The 17,355-nt window shown below is 36.0% G+C and overlaps 2 protein-coding genes across 4 annotated transcripts in view; both read left to right on the top strand.

The window, feature by feature from the left end:
* The window catches only part of DMD (dystrophin), a 1,782,468-nt gene that overhangs the window by 1,359,507 nt on the left and 405,606 nt on the right, over positions 1-17,355 (top strand). The gene's annotated exons all lie outside the window — the stretch shown is intronic.
* LOC101634340 (periphilin-1-like) lies at positions 13,381-14,418 on the top strand. Of its 2 annotated transcripts, XM_004689934.2 has the most exons (2): positions 13,381-13,441; positions 13,607-14,418. In XM_004689934.2, exons 1-2 carry the CDS (start codon positions 13,381-13,383, stop codon positions 14,416-14,418), a joined length of 873 nt encoding a protein of 290 aa, XP_004689991.1. The 2 variants fall into 2 exon arrangements, with proteins under 2 accessions (XP_004689991.1, XP_004689990.1); XM_004689933.2 differs by having other exon boundaries at positions 13,381-14,418.

Genomic DNA, 17,355 nt, shown 5'->3' with positions numbered 1-17,355 from the left:
CTCCTCTCCCTCCTCTCTCTCCTCTCTCTCCTCTCTCTCCCTCACACACACAGTGTCCTACCCTTTGCCAAATCAGCTGACTCAGCTCCTCTGTGTGTCATTCTCTCCTTCTGTAGTTTTTCTTACGTAGGTTTTCATCTGACCTCTGCCTGCTTTTCACTCTGTCGCTGACAATTCACCCTCTGCTTGTTTTTATAAGTATGGATTTTCACCGTATCCAACCCCAATGCTTCTTTGCTTTCCCATCCCTTCCCATGATCTCATCATCATTCAGATCTCTATTTAATACCTCTTTAGAGAGCCCATGTTTGTGTCTACAGCTCCCCTGGGAATATACTTATCTATACTTATCTATATATGGGCCACAGGACTGATACTTATTGATAAGGCACAGATAGGGAATACTGGCCAGTGTGTGGTCTGGTTGATTATAGACTTTTACTAGAGCAACTGTTAAATATTTGTGTCTTACTATTGTCCACAGTCATTTGTAAATTAGCATGTCCCAACTGAGAGTCCTAAGAAATTAGAATATTTGCTTCTATTTCCTATTTTACAAAAGGGCAACACTATTTACTTAATTTTCTAAGGTGGAAAGCCTAAGTCTAGCTATATTTTTCTCACTCATGCCCACATTTACACCAACATGAAATATTGCTAATTCTACCACCTGAAGTTTCTCTTAAAACCGACTTTTCTCTTTGACTATCCCTCATTTCAGGCTTTTATCTCTGTGGAGTCATGTACATCTGACTTGAACCTTGTAACCTTTTAGCTTCAGTTTCCCAGTAAAATTCCTGCTCCTTTGGCTGACTAACAGGATTAAATGAAAACTACTCACTTTTCTATATTTGCATTTTTTGCCTGTGTTTTTGGTGTTCTATCCTTGAAATCAGTACCAAGATAAATGTCATGAATTTCACACACACACATATATATTGTTATCTTCTAGTTTTCCAGTTAGGTTTGTGTTCAAATTCTAAATCCATTTTGAGTTTATATATATGTATAGTGTTAAATGAGTTTAATTTCATTATTTTCATGTGGATGTCCAGTATTTCCAACATTATTTGCTGATGACATTGTCTTTTCCCATAATATATTATTGATATTCTTGTGGAAAATCAATGTGGAGTTATGTCCCAGTTCTGTTCTGATCCATTGGTCTTTCCATCTGTCTTTATGCTAATACCTTCCTATCTTAATTATTGTAGCTTTGTAATAGATTCTAAAATCAAATATATATTTGTAGATTATATTTTTAAATCAAATGTTTTGTATTTCCATAAAAATTTTAGAATGTTCAATTTCTCTAAAAAATTATATTGGGATTTTGACTAGTATACAAATGTTAGCAATATGAAATGTTCCAGTTTGTGAGCAGGGTGTCTTTCCACTTATTCCATATTCTTTAATTTTTTCATTAACATTTCATAGTTTTCAGTATACCAGTCTTTCCCTTCCCTAGTTAAACCTATGCCTAAGTGTTTTATTCCTTTTGGTGATGTTGTAAGTGAAGTTGTTTCCTTAATTTCCTTTTCAGATAGTTTGTTATTAGTGTATGGAAATGGAAATATTTGTAAGTGAATTTGTATCTTGCAACTTTACCAAGATTACCATACAAGTCAGGTACATATAATACAATCAATAAAGAGTAGTTACTGTAATTGTTACCAATGATATCATTACTGTTAATGTCGCCCAGAAAACTGTGGTAACCTTTTAGCTGGCATTCCTGCAGCTACTTTCAATTTTTCAGCCAGAGTCATTTTCAAAATTGAACAGTAACCCTGTCACCACCATACCCACATTTAAAACTCTTCAGTACCTGTAAGATAAAGTACCTTATCCTTGGAGGAGCATTCAAGGTCATTCATGATGTAGTTTCTTCATGACCCCTTTCCTTTGACTCCCCCTGACAGTCATGTTTAAGAGACAAAAATATGGCTGTAAAATGGCAACACTGATATAAAAATACATAAGAGTATAATATTTTCAAACCAGGGTTAGTTGTTTGAACACTTTAATATAAAATATTTACTCATGCAGGAAAGTTGAAAGAATGTTACATGAGCACCTGCTTAGCCACCACCACTGTTCTGTCATTAATATTTGCTATTTTTTATGACATCTCCTCCCATCGAGCCATTCCTCTTTATATGATTAATTTTTAATGCTCTATCTCATCCTTAAAGAATAAGTCATCTTTTAAAAAAGAGCAGGAGCTTCTCTATTGGTAAAGAAAACTTGTTAAAACAATGTAAATTGTACTTTTAAACTCAACCTATTGAAGTATATATAAAATAATAGCAGAGAATATAAAACATTTTTAATACACCTTTTTATTTGTTTACATGTAGGCCATTAGAATTGTTATGATTAAAGGGTCTGGATTTGCATATACATATGTATAAATATCTATATATAGATAGATTACATATAGATATAGATATATGAATTTATATAGATATAAAGATATCTATATAGATATAGGTATGTAAACCTATATCCATTGTAGTAGTTTCCTACTCCAATGCAATATTTTGTGAGGACTATTTTTTCACCAATTTTAAGAAATATAACTTTGACCTATATTTTTTTAATGCACCGTGACCATGGTTAAACTACATCATGACATGTGCTAAATAGATCTGGCACTTTTGAAATTGGATTTTTTTTTAGTCCATTTTACATTAAATTCCCACAACACCTTATTGATTAAATTGTATCCATTACAATTATGAAGGAAATTCTTAGACTGGCAGGTGAGAATTAAAATGAAAACAAATCAACATGATAAACCCCCTCTTCAAGGCAATCAACATGTAAATAGTGTGCCTTCTTAAATTAATAAGGCACAGCTTTCTACAATGTTACAGCATGACTTTTATACACTGCAATAGTATTACTAAAATAATGGAGAATATCACATCTCGCACATAAAATGTTTCTTTCCTATACAGTTTAAGAGAGCTTAGTACACTGCAATGACCACATTATTCAGTTCCAGAATTAGTAGCACACTATTGAAAATGACTCATTCGCATTGTGATTACTCATTCAGCAACATTCTTGAGGGTTTACGATGTGCAAAGCATTACATTAAGTAGTGTATGGCAGAACTTCTCAAATGCAGATGATCTGTGAAGATTTCCTCAATCAGCAGAGAAGTGAGAAATATAAGAAGTGAAAAAGAACAGGAAGTAGACAGACATCCCATAAGCTCATCACCTGCCTTTCTTAGGAAAATCTGCCCTTTATTCTGAGATCATGTTCCAATTTTATGGTGCTAAAATGTCTCTTCCATGACAATATGATAGTAATAGTATATGATGGGGGTCCATTTTAATAATTTCCCTGGCCAAACTGTCATATGATATCTATATTAGTTATCCATTATTACAATAATGTTGTGTACCAAATCACCTCAAAATTAATTAGCATAAAACATAAGTATTTCTTTAGTTTACAAGTTTGTGGCTTGATGATTTTGACTGGGTAGTTCATCTGCTCAGGGTGAGCAGGTTGGCAAGTCTGGAGCATGTCTGGGAGCTCAAGTATCTGAAGGTTCTGGATCAACCCCCAGTTCTACCACTCTTATCTTGCTCATTCCTCCAGCAAGTTAGCTCAAGCATGTTCTCCTGGCAGAGGTTCTGCTACAAGAGCAAAAGTGGAAACATGTAAACTGTTTTTATAGCCTCACAGTCTCCGCTTCCATCAAGCCTACTAATAACCCATTAGTAGGGGTTATTATTAAGCAAGTCTTATATGCCACCCAAAAATGTCAAACATTGAAATCCTTGGAACCTGTGCATATGTTATACTACATGTCAAAGGGGAATGAAGAGTGTAGATGGAATTAAAATTACTTAATTAGGTGACTTTGAGATGCAGAGATTATTCTAGATTATCCACATGGGCATAATATAGCCACAGGACCCTTAGAAGTGAAAGAGGGAAATCAAATAGTAGGAGTCAGAAAGAGAAAGAGAAAGAGAAGGATTTCATTCTGCTGGCATAGACGATGGAAAAAAGGACCACTAGCCAAGCATTGTGGGTTGCCGCTGGTAGCTGGAAAAAGCAAAGCAAGCAGATCGGGCTCCATTTTGGTCCCTGAATCCTATTTTGAACATGACTTGTAAAATTGTAAGCTAATGCATGTATGCTGTTGTAACCTACTATGTTTATGGTAATTTGTTAGGGCAGTAAGAGGAAACTAATATACCTCCGTTGTCCAGCCTTTTCTGTAACAGTCTTCTTAAAATTAAATCATCCTTTTTTTTTTTTGCTTTTTAGCATTGACAGAAATATCTGAATATTATGCCTATACAACTATACTTTGATATGCTTGTGTGTTTTCTTTCTAATCATATGAAGTTAATGTTAAAGTTTAAACTATTCACCTGTGTCACAAAACAAACTCATTCCCTACCACTTAAAAAAAAATCTTTTGGAAGACAAGGATCTAAATTGTTTAAAATAGCATGAGGTTGCACAAAAATGAGACTTTCTCTAGAAGCCATGTGGTCAATGGGTGGAAGTTTTGGGAGATAAGTATAGAGGGGAAAGAAAAATAATTCAGTAGGGCTCTAGCTTTTTATTGCATTTATATCAAACTGACTGACACTTGATAATCTTGATATGGCTTAATGCTATTGTATTGTTCTTTCCACTAACTGAAATGTTCACTTGTCTTCTGGTTAAAGCTTAAATTAGTCACACTTGGAAACATCTTCTAAGTCCCCAACTCTTTGTCAGTCAAAATCCACACTCATTTCCTTTAATAAATAAATAAATAAAGCCCAAACATCTTTGCAATGCTTCTCAGTCATTTTGACATTATGGTAAATGGATAGGTAACTGTTAGCTGGAGAATCCAAGCTGCCCAGCTTCCCACCTATATTTCTCACAATATTACTGTCCTAAATAGGAAGGTCCATTTTCCTGGTGATGGAAAGCCAGTGACCAGACAGCCAGGTTTGGTGAAACAGCAAGATTTTTATGGTGAGGCCTGACATTGGAGAAAGGATGAAGTCATTTCCCACAGCACCTTTCTCCCCTGGTATGGGTTGAGATAAAGTTATAAAACTTTGAAACAGAGAGTGTTCCAAATGTTCCTCATGTTCTGGGTGGGGAGTAAGTAGTAGATGTGTTTTTTCTGTTATATTCCTGTACCCAGATCCTGTGTCTCGTTCTGTTACACCACCACCCCTGTGTCACTTTTACTACTGTAATGAAGCAAAGGTCACCTTAAAGTTAGCCCAGTAACTCTCCAAGAGAGTTCATTTGGGCCAGTTACCTCGGCTTTCAGCAGTCAGCACTACCCTTCCCTGTGAAAGAACACAGCAGAGTACAGATAATACTTCTCTTGCCCTAGGTAGCTAGTGGGACTCATGGGAATCAGTATCTGTGGTTTGTGTAACCCAATCACAGCATGTGCTTTAACACATTCACTAGAAAATCCTGTTTTGGATCACTGATCAGATGTAAACTTCTTAAAGTCAAGGACGTTGTCCTGTTTTCCCTTCTATTCATAATTCATAACACGATACATGGCAGGTGTCAATAATTATTGACTGAAAATAAATTATATATGTAGCACATGACTTGCCCAAGGTCATACATTTACATGACTTTATTTACCTTCCCTTTGCTATAGGCCAGTGCCAGTTGTCAATACTGATAGACCACCTCTGCAGACCAGGTCATCTCAGTTTCTGAACTAGTAGTTGAAGTAGCTCTGGTAGCATATCAGAAATGAAAGTTTGCTAGTGCTAGGGTTTGTGCCTAAAATTCTGTGACTTAAGCATTTGTTGTTCAGTATGTTAGGGATACACCTGGGTGCCCAAATGGCTTGAAAGTCTCAACATTCTTGATGTCTTTTCTTTCCCTCTTCCCTGGCTTCCCCCACTGGGTCAGTACATTTAGGTATTTGGATACTATTAAACCCCGAGAAGTTTTTTGTTTTTTTTTTTTTTTTTAATGTCTGTTCTGTAGAAGTTGTCACAAGTGAGTGGAGAGAGGATGGCGCTCAGCTCTAGTGGAGAGAACATAAAACAGAGTTAGAAGTCCTGGGTTCCAGTAAAAGCTCTGTAGAGGGATTTGGGGCAAGTCTCTTAACTTCGCTCAGTGCCAATCTCCTCATCTGTGAAATAAGATTAATGATACCTGTCTTGCCTATACTTCAAGGTTATTTTGAGGTTCATATGCATTCCATCCCCCCAGATAGCCTGTGAATCACAGATACACAGAGATAAAATACTTTACAGTAGGCTTAATATTTCCAAGATGGTTAAAATCAATGATCAACATTGATGTGTTGTAACATAATATATTGTCAATATACAGGGGAGGCTCTGGATGTACATATGGCTTACCTAAAATAGGACAAAACTATCACATTAATATGTCATCTACATATATATACACACATATATGTGTCTATATAAAAGTAGATTAATTTTTCCAATGTAAAAGTAATTTTGGTTCAAAATTAGGTAGGCATCTTACATTTTGCCACATTTACAAATGGAATGATAATATCTATGAGCTCCCTTTAATTGTAAGTTCTCTCTTACATTGAAAGATTTTGTCATTCTGGACAGGAAAACCATGCATTCTGAAAATTTATTGGCATCGTGCAACTCAAGCAGTAGTTTCTTAACCTTCTCTATCAGTTTCATTTTTCTCTATTTTGCAAATGGAATAGTGATATTTCTGGGAGTAGCTGGAGCATACTAACAGCAACCAAAAAATAATGTAGTTAGCAATCCCTTCCCTTCACCATTTTTCTCTTTTCCCAGCTACCCAAGAACATTCCCTCTTTGCCCCTAGCTTGATTTCCTTTCTTGAGGAATTTCTTTTCAATTCTAAGCCCAGACAAAATGCTATGATCCTTGGAGAGGCCACACAAAATAAAATTGTCCAATGGTAACACTTTGAAGTGTGATATTGTAATTACTTATCAAGTGAACATTAATCATTACTAAATTAGAATGGAAATACCTGTTATATTCACATAAATAGCAAATGAGCTTCCCTGATTGATGTTGTTATAATGAATACAAAAGGAATTAATAATCATCTGGCACTATTGAAGGAGGCATAGTCATTAAGGGCATGCCATCAAAGGCAAGTAATACTTTACAATAAGCAAGTATTAATTAAAGTAAAACCACAGTGAACTCCTATTGAATTACTTATACCCACATTACAAAGATATGACTCTACTGGGATTAATGTGATTGCAATATATTTTATAAAAATAAATGACTAACCATTTAAAATATTTAGGAAGCAAATGCTTGTTTGTGTTTGCTAAAGAGCTATGTCAGCTATTTGCCTTTGTGTGTATGCATGTGACTTATTGAAACAGAGGCAGTGATAAATCATACCAAGCATTATATAATATTGATTTACATCTTTTTATCTGAAAGTTTGCATTTTGTTTTCAGCCTTTTTGTTCTTTTCCAATAGAATATTCCAAGGGGCCTCTAAAACGTAGATGTAGCCTAATTCCCACTTTAAAAAGATGCGTTTCAGGCCCTCTCTGGTGGTACAGCAGGTTAAAGCCAGCACTGAGAAGCTAAAGCCACTTCCACGTGAGTTCAATTCCCACCTGCCCCGGAGGTGACCACATGGCATGGCAGACCTCTCCTGACCTGCTCGCTGCTCCCCTCAGCAGTGTACTTCCTCATTTGGCCTGTTCTGCTCCCTACTCTGTCTCTGGTGAAGCCTCTCGCCGCCCCTGAGCCTCTGGTCTGTACCCCAGCTCTGTATGCACAAATAAATAAATCTTAAAAAAAATATGCATTTCAAAGCCGATCTGCTGTGAATATTGAAGCAGATGTTAAGGAGCACACTAGTCAAAACTGAGACTTGGAGCAGAGAAGCAGAACTAACTGGTTCGTATGTAGCTTTGAAGTCATCATTGAGCAGACACCTATCAAAGGTGATAAAAACACTTTGGCAGTCAAGTTGCTCTCATTAAAAAAAATACACTATTTTTTATAATTTTTTATAGTTTTTTAAAAGATTTATTTATTTACTGATACATACAGAGCTGGGGTACAGGTGAAGGAGTGGTGAGAGGATGCATCAGAAACATAGTAGGGGACAGAATAGGCAGAAGGATGAGATACACTGCTGAGGGGAGCAGTGGGGAGGTCAGGAGAGGTCTGCCACACGCTGTGGGTCACCTTCGGGGCAGGGGATTGAACTTGCACTGAAGCGGCTGCAGCCAGCTTGCAGTGCTGCATCCAAAACCATTGCGCCACCAGGGAGGGCCCAATTTTGGGAATTTTTATAGCAATAAATCCACAACAGAAAGCAAGGACTTTTGCATTAATTAATTAACCATATACCATTATTTTCATTTTACTGCACTGAATATTATTTAGAATGATTTAGAATATTAAGATTGCTATAATACACACTTCTCTAATGTAAGAGTCACCAGTTAAATGAGATTAACGTAACAAGATCTTTAAATGGGAGCACGTAAAAACTGACAGAATCCAAAGAAGTCTGTATTGGAGTTAATGGTATTGTAACCAATTCATTGGTTTGCTAATGGACTATGGTCATTTACTATATTACCACTGGGAGAAGCTGGGTGAAGGCCCCATGGGAACTCTGTACTCTAGCTAGTTTCACCTTTTGTAAGTTTTAAACCTCCTTCGTTTTAAATTAAACTAATTATATAGTTTAAGAAAAATGCTATCTTTTCACTATAACCAGTGACTATCCGATAGTCCAAAAGAATATATAGAGATGGTAGGGAACTGCTAATTAATTGCATTTATGACCTGGGCTTAACTAATGATTCTTCAATTGTTAAGTGACTCTATATCCCAGAGTATATTACAGAATATACCAATTTATAAGAAAAAAATGGTGGCAGCTAATTATTTCATAGCATGTTGCAGTGGGTCCACTTAACACTGTTTATGTGGGAAACTGCTGTAATTATATAAATGAGCACAGTCAAGTAAATTAAGTGAAGTTTAAAGGTGCTGTGCTTGAGATCTGAAATGCCTTACGGTGAGTTTTGCATTGATTTTCACACAAGGCAGACACATTTGATTTTGATTTTAGCATTGCACTTTATATGGTGAAGTATCAGAGAAAAACTTGGAACTATCACTCACATCCTGACATGCCCTTCCTTTGAAAATGGTGACACCACCATGCATTCAGCCTTCAGAGTTAATAATATCTGGGAACAAACCACAGCAGTTAGACCAGCATGATTTAGCTCCTGCTGTGACAATTATTATTTTTCTTAATTTTGCAATTAAATTGCAGAGTTAAACTTGACATATTTCAAGCTCTGGCATTTTTTCAGCTATCTTAGTACTTCATTGATAACTTCAGAGGTTGAGAAGCAGTGAAAACAGACAGTCCGGATATCATTCCTATAGCACCGAGGCTATGTGAGCAAAGATTAACTAAATCTCTTAGAAGCTCTGCAAACTATTTTTGTTATTTATCTACAAAATAAAACAGGCTAAAAGAGCAGAGCGGCTTTTTAAGATAGTTCTATCATAAGCCCAATCCACATATGCTCGTCAGGAGGTGATTGAAGCATCCTGTGTGTACATGAGCAGGTCTTTACAAGGAGGGTTAAGGGGATACAAAGAACATTTCTCTAGCCCTGGGGAATCTTGCACCCTTATCGTGTAAATTAAGCAACTTTACATAGGTTTATTAGAAGATACTGGTCCTGCTGCTCAATATTAATTTGGGGATTGTATGGGAAGCATGAAATACTTCACATCTTATTAAAGGGAATATTTATAGACAAGGCCATATTTATAAAAGATGAAGAGAAATACACTTTTGTTAGCAAAATCATAGGTTTCCTTTAACTCTGTAATTCAGGGCATAGTTTTCTGGAAATGATCTGGAATTAGTTTTATATATGATGTCAGTTTGCTAAAGACTAAAAGGGCAAGCAGAATTATAGAGTGCTCCAGCGGACAGAATTACTTCATGAATAAAAGTGGGAGAGGTTTGTGTGCCCAGGGAAGCCATTCCTCCTTGGTACGGCGCACCTCAGTTTCATAGTTAAGTAAGCTGTAAGCGATATGGCACCTTGTGGCTACCCCCTCCTGGGTATCTGCATACTCAGGAAAAAATAAGCCAGCATTGCAGAACATCAGATTTCTTACTAGTTGGCTTAGGATTTCTAAATAGTTTTTTTAGATCCACATGTCTATGTTTGATTCAAGTCTGTTTTGCTGGAATTTTCCTGAGTGGTTCATAGTGATGGAAGCACAGCTCTGTGCTTGAGCTCTGCTCAGATCTCAGTGGATCCTCCCACAAGCCTCTCAACCTCTCTAGACCTTACTTCTAAAAGGAGAACAGGACCAAATATAGTATTTGTGAATATTAAGTGAAATAATGCACACAAAGTGCTTAGCTCAGTGCCCCTCACATTGTGAAGACTTAGTATGTATTAGTGACTTTGTTTTATTATCATGATCTTTATTAATAATAGTGAACCCTGCTTGTTGGGGGAGTTGGTTCTATTTTCTTGTTTGATAGGCAAGTTAGGTTTAAGGGTCTTCTATGTTTTCTATTGTTAACAAAGCACTCTTTTATGTACTTTAACTAAAACTCCAAATCAAATGTTAAAAAGCCAGAATAATATAAGAGTACGATTCATAGAAGTAAATCTTTTACTTAGAGTTTTTTACTTTAACTGACTCAAATCATCTCATGTCTCATATCACCTTTGAGGAAGACATGTTAAGCAGATTACAACCTTTTATGTACATTTTCCTATAGGCTGAGAAAGTTCCAGAGGTACAGCATTTGAGATCATCCAGATTACCCCATGGAAGTTAGCATAAATAGTACAATTTTCAGGAGCTCCATACATAGTATATTAAAATATTAGCTTCAACCATATAATATTGCCAATATTAAAAGTTTTTAAACCTACAAAATTAGCAGTGGGTTTCTTTGTATGCTTCAACTGAGTAGTTAAAAGAAAATCAAGTAATTTATAGTTACAAATGGCTCCCGACTATTTGGCAATAGAAGTAATGAGGAAAATATATTGCTCAAAAATTACAAGTGGGAAATTGAAGGCCATAAAGAATTCAAATTCAAGTTTGGAACGGTACTTTTTTTATAGTTCTCCAGTGGCCAAATTTAAATTTTCACATATCATAAGATTTGTGTGTAAGATCACTCATAATCCACAAAGGTAAATTCCTGATTGGTTCCAGACTATTGGCAGCAAACACGTACTTCCACAGAAGAAATTAGATAATTTTTCTCCATGGAATATTAGTAGCCTTAGGGAAAAGATTTATTGATACTCCTTGTCCATGTATACAGGATGAAATTCACATGATTAAAAGTTTTACATGTAAAGTTTGTATTGGTTATTTAGTGCTTAAATCCTAAATATGGAAAAGGAAAAAGAATCATCATACATTTAAGGAAATGAGAACAAAATACAAATATAAAAGAAAAAATAACACAGGGAAATAGACAAATATAATTAATATCATCAGAGACATCAGAGAAAATATTGACTGTTACACAAAAATTATTAAAGATAATTCTAAGAACAAGGATATACTTCTGTAAAATGAAAAGGAAATAATGAAAGCATAAAATTAATTTGAAAATTAGACAACTCTCGAGAAGACTAAGATATGAACAGTAAATGAAAAGATGACAAAATTAAAGAATAAATCCAGAAAGTCCAACATCTGACTAAAGGAATTCTGGAATTCTGGAGCAAAAATGTGCATGTATTACACACACACACGCACACATACATACATACACACACATGAGTTTTTAGATTAAAAGTGCCAACAAAGTGCCTAGCACAATTGAAAAGACTCATATTAAGTTATATCATTTGACATTTTAGAACTACCTTAAGGAAATATTCTAAAACTTTTCAGAAGAGAGAAAAAGGAGAGAGATTGACAGAGGTCATGTCACTAGTGAAATTGAGAATTAGAATAGCATCAGACCTCTTAACAACAGTACTTGAAGACAGATGCTAAAATAATGCATGTCTTTATAATTCTGGAGGGAAATATCATTCAACTTAGAATGAATAAAGATATACTCAAGCACTCAGGTTGTCAAAAATTTACTTTCCAAGTATCCTTCCTGGGGAAGCTAATACAAGACAAGATCCATGAAAATTCAGGATTTATACTGAATGGGATCTTGGATACAAGATAAGGAAGAGGTGATGAAAAGGCCTAGGGTTATATTTGTGCTGCGGGGTTAGAAAACAAACAGTGTACTTCTGACAATATTATGGATGAGCTATTCTGGCAAATCTTCTTCTATAAATATCAACAAGATGTGCTGGATGGAATATAACATTCCACTTAAAACTGAGCTGAGCGCAATAAAAAGTAAGTAAAATACTCAGGAACTAATAAAAGAGGAACCCAAATCTCACCCTGGTGGTTTTGACTCAAAAACAAGAAGCTCAGGTTCTAATACCTCTCCTGATTGGAAGAAATGGCCAGGCTTAGTGGGGTTTGAATTGAGATCCTCACAAGAAATCATCAACCTCAGAGAGCTGCACCCTTAGTGAAGGAGCAGCCTGGGGAAAATGCATCTAGCAGCAGGATGAATGACAAGGAGACTTATCCAACTCAGCCTCTGTTCTGAGTGGGGAAAATATCTCCCAGAGAATTTGAGACATCTTGTGGTTCTGTGAAATCTTACACTCAGAAAGCCATATTAAGTATTCTTGAGATGCTAGTACCTGAGAGTCAAGCGCTTTTTGAAGGCATGTATTTTCCACATAGGCTGTGCAGAATTTCCACAGTTAATACTGTATCAAACATGCTCACCATTGAAAACGATAAAAAAACAGGGCCCACTCTGGTGACTCAATGAATTAAAGCATAGCACTTTGAAGCCATCCACAGCCACTGCAGCACAAGTTCATACCAAACCAGAGAGGTGACCCACACGGTGGCAGACTTCTCCTGACCTGCCCACTGTCCCTTCTGCAGTGTATTTCAGCAGATCAGCCTGTTCTGTTCCCTACTCTGTCTCTGGTCAATCCCCATGGGAACACCACTAACAAGGGTTAGCTAGATGAATACCAGATCCTATTCCACTATCTTCCAATAATGAAATGACTATATCAGAAATTAAATAAGCATATTTAAAATAGGTAGACTTCAAAGAAACAGAACCATGAGAAAACAATGAGATGCACGAAAGAAAAAATAAATTTCAGCAAAGGCTGTCAGGGGCAGACATGTCTGCTGACGTCACCTCACGAACCGGAAGTGCTGGCTGGGAGCCTGGCAACCAGCAAACAATTACCTTTACCGCGTATCCCTGTGGCCCCGAGTTGTGGCTTACAGAAGAGATGAAATGCGGCCAGAGGGACGATATGATTTTAAAAGATTTCCAAGAGAACGAGTACCTTATCAACGTAATCGCTGTGATGGCCACCATACAGTATTTAATATTGCGCCAAAGAAATCACCACTGCTAGACAGACCTGGTGAAGGAAGGTACAGTAGATATTACAGTCATGGCAATAACCGAAACGATGACCAGGGCCGCAGTCTTTTCCGTGATCGAAGAAGTGGTCCAGCTCACAGAAGAGATGAATCTGGCAGTAGGTGTACAAGAGATGACCATTCTGCCAGACGACAGCCTGATTACAGGAATATGAGAGGTGGCTTCCGTCAAAGAAGCTTCTACTCTTCCTATTATATGAGGGGCCAGCCTCCTCATAGAAGAGATGCTTCTTTTTCCAGAAAATCACCTATAGGCCGAAAGGACTTTCTATACAACAGATCTGGCTCCAGTGTCAGCAGTAGAAGCTATTTTCCAGAAAGAAGCGAATCATACTCTTCCCTCCAGTCTCAACATAGAAGTGAAGAAAGGCCTGTTCAGTCAGTGAAAACATCAAGAGACACTTCACCCTCAAGTTCTTCAGCAGTGTCTTCATCAAAGGTATTAGAAGAACCCAGTCAGCTAACTGAGAAGGAACTTGCTGAGGCCACAAGTAAGTGGGCTGCTGAAAAGCTGGAGAAGGCGGATGAGGGCACATTACCTGAAATTTCTGAGTCCGGCTCCACCACACCGTTGTTCATTGTCCAGCCAAAAGAAGCTGAGACCACGGCAGCGCAGCGCATGGAGCTTGGATACAGTGGGCTAACCAGTCGTTCTAAAGCAATAGCATCAAAAGCGAAAGAAATTGAACACTTTTACCGACAAGACTGTGAAACTTTTAGGATGGTTGTGAAAATGCTGATTGAAAAAGATCCTTCATTAGAAAACTCTCTACAGTTTGCATTGAGACAGAATTTACAGGAAATAGGTGAGCGGTCTGTTGAAGAACTGAAGCATTTTATTGCAGAGTATGATACCTCTAGTCAAGATATTGGAGGCCCTTTTTAGAAATTATTTGCTCAGGCAAAAAAAAAAAAAAAAAAAAAAACAAAGAACTGTTTCTAGATTTTCCCTTCCCCTCCCAATTATGTAAATCCTTAATCTATGGAATTTTTGTGATGAAGAGAAATAACATTGATAGCTCACTACATTCCAATATCATATAAGCATCTAAGGTAGTCTAAGATATTTTTTCCATCTGTAGAGCCACGGGTCTATACTTTTCGGCACTCCCCCCCTAAAATAATGGGTCAATTAATTTTCCAAACTTTGAAAAGAAGCAGTCTTGGGGACAGGACTTGTGTCTTCCATAGACTGCAGGCATTAACTTGGTCACATTAATTTATAGGTGAGAGATCATTCCACTTAAAAACATTTTTAGTCTTATTTCAGATCCAGTGATACCATGTGACATGTTAAAATTTTGACTTGTGGTTTTTTTGACTTGTTGAGCTTTGTCACTTCAAATATATTTAAGTATAGTACACACACCAAAAAAAAATGAGTACTTTGTTATCTTAGAGAATATTTGCTTTGGAATGACTCTCATTGTGATAAACTAGAGCACTTACATTGCTAGAAGATGCCTCATAATAAATAAAATCTGTTAACGAAGGAGATGAACTCAGTGTCTTCTGTTAATATAAACCTTAAAGAAAGAAATCTTAGAATTTAACTGTCCTCACCAACATATGAGTCATAACACTATCTTATATAAGTCTAAGGGGGAGGGGCATTTTGAGATGAATGATGAGGATTTGTTTTATAAAGTTGAAATATCTTTTTTTTTTCTAGTTGAAAGAGAAAAATTAGACTGCAATCTCACGAAAGAAGGTGATTGATCATATGTCCATGATTAAATCATTTGCAGGTTACGCCTTTGTTGATCTCTACTTGTAGTCTAACAAGTTAGTTATCCTGCTGCAGACCTTGTTAGGGGCTCTTAACCCTCAAAAATGTTCTTTATAAAAAAAGCTAAGCAGGCAGTGAGCCCAGCTACCTCTGATCAAGCCATCTGTGAAAACAGTGAACAAGCTATCCAGATCACGGCTTAGTGAAGAATCTAGCAGTTAGAATATTCCATTTCCTGGTCAATCCCAGCTGCCCACTGACATTTGTTAGGAGACCTTCAAAATCATGTTTGTTTTTACTGCCCATTTTCTTGGTCCTCCTGTCCTCTTTCTGTTTCCACTTCTTATTTGAATCCTGGCATCATGTGTGTGTGTGTGTGTGTGTGTGTGTATGATGTCTGTTGGTAATTATCTGAAGAACTACCACAGAGTAGATAAAAAATTTTATTTAAAGCAGAAAATAGCAGTATAAAATAATTATAGTGGATCCTCTGGTGGGTGGGTCTCAAAATTTGTATTATGCCATTCCACAAATTTTAAAAATAATGAAAGATGGCAATTGTCTTAAGTTCCCTATATGAAAGCACCTTGGATTTTTAATTCTGTTATTTGTATGGTGTATGGAAGCCAACCTCCACCCATCTTTTCAGGTATTCTCTGATATGAACAGTGATTTTATTTGTTACCCACTTTACAAAGACTAAGTAAGTTTGGAAATAAAACTTGAGAAGCTACCACTGAGGCAGGGGAGTTGTTTTACATTGTTGAAATTAACTAGAGCAATTTTCCTCACAGATGCATTTAAATATAGCTTCCACAGATAATTTTTTCTTCCTGTTTTCCAATTATTATTCACTACCTAAAGCTGCTGCTTGTAGCTTACTATAAGCTTTACCCTGATAGGCTTGTTAGTGTTAAATATATTTTTTTTCTAAGCTGTTTACTTTCAGGATAGTCAAATTCAGATGTGTATCACAGTGTGTATTTTGCAAAATGATTAATTTTGTTTGTAAATTAAAAAAGAATTTGAATGAGAAATTAACTGATGGTCTGTATATTAAATATCTAGTTAATGTAATTGAAACACCCAATGGATAAGTTAAATAGAAACTTAGGACAAAACTGAAAAAGAATTAGTGAACTTGATGACAAGCTGAAGAAATTATCCAAAATACAGTATGGAAAAAGGGTTAAGAAATATTTTTAAAAACTGGAAATATATGGAAGATACAGTAAGTATAGTATATCTAATTTGACCTTTGAAAGATAGGTTGGAAAGGTATCCATATTCAATAGTTGAGGGTAAAAATTTTTCAGAAATGCCAAAAGATGTAAATCTTTAAATTTTGGAAACTAAGAAATCCCAACTCGGATAAATGAAAAGAAAATTCTATCTAGACACAAAGAAATTAGCAAATATTAAAGGCATTAAGGGCAATGAATCTATCGTAAATATAACCATGGAGAGAAAAGGAGATTACCTACCAAAAAGCTAAACCAAACCAAAAAAAGACAAATAGATACATACACACACACACACACATTTCTCCACAGTGACAAAGAAGTAAAAAGAAGTTAGACTCAAACATCTACATAGAATATTACACCCCACTAAATAATGATTTAGTACCTGGGGTTAAATGAAACCATTTTTTAAAAGAAGTCAGTTAAAATTGTTGTGGAGGAGAGAACAAAAAAATCTAGTAATCAATGTTTGCACGTGGAAAGCTGAGTAACTTTAAAATTCTGTTCAAGAGATTGGGAAGTCATAAATATACAGACATTCAAACGGAACAAAAAGTAGTTCATGAAGCACAAAACATAATACAAGAAAGGTAAATATAATGTTTAAAATACTTGAGTCAGCAGTATACAATATAGATCACAATAAATTAAACTCGGTAATTCTAATTTAACTTTTTGTTTTAAAACAGTTTTACAGGAAGCAAGAATAATACAGAGAGGTCCTTGAGTACTCTTCATCCAGTTTCCCCTAATGGTTATATTTCATATAACTTAATAGCAAAACTGGGAAACTGACATTGGTATTATGTGTGTTTGTGTCTGTATGTGTGACTTTGTCACTTTCTCACGT

The sequence above is a fragment of the Condylura cristata genome, unplaced genomic scaffold (assembly GCF_000260355.1).
Source record: "Condylura cristata isolate star-nosed mole 26May11 unplaced genomic scaffold, ConCri1.0 scaffold00027, whole genome shotgun sequence".
Taxonomy (NCBI): Eukaryota; Metazoa; Chordata; class Mammalia; order Eulipotyphla; family Talpidae; genus Condylura; species Condylura cristata.
This window is presented reverse-complemented; position numbering and strand designations above follow the sequence as displayed.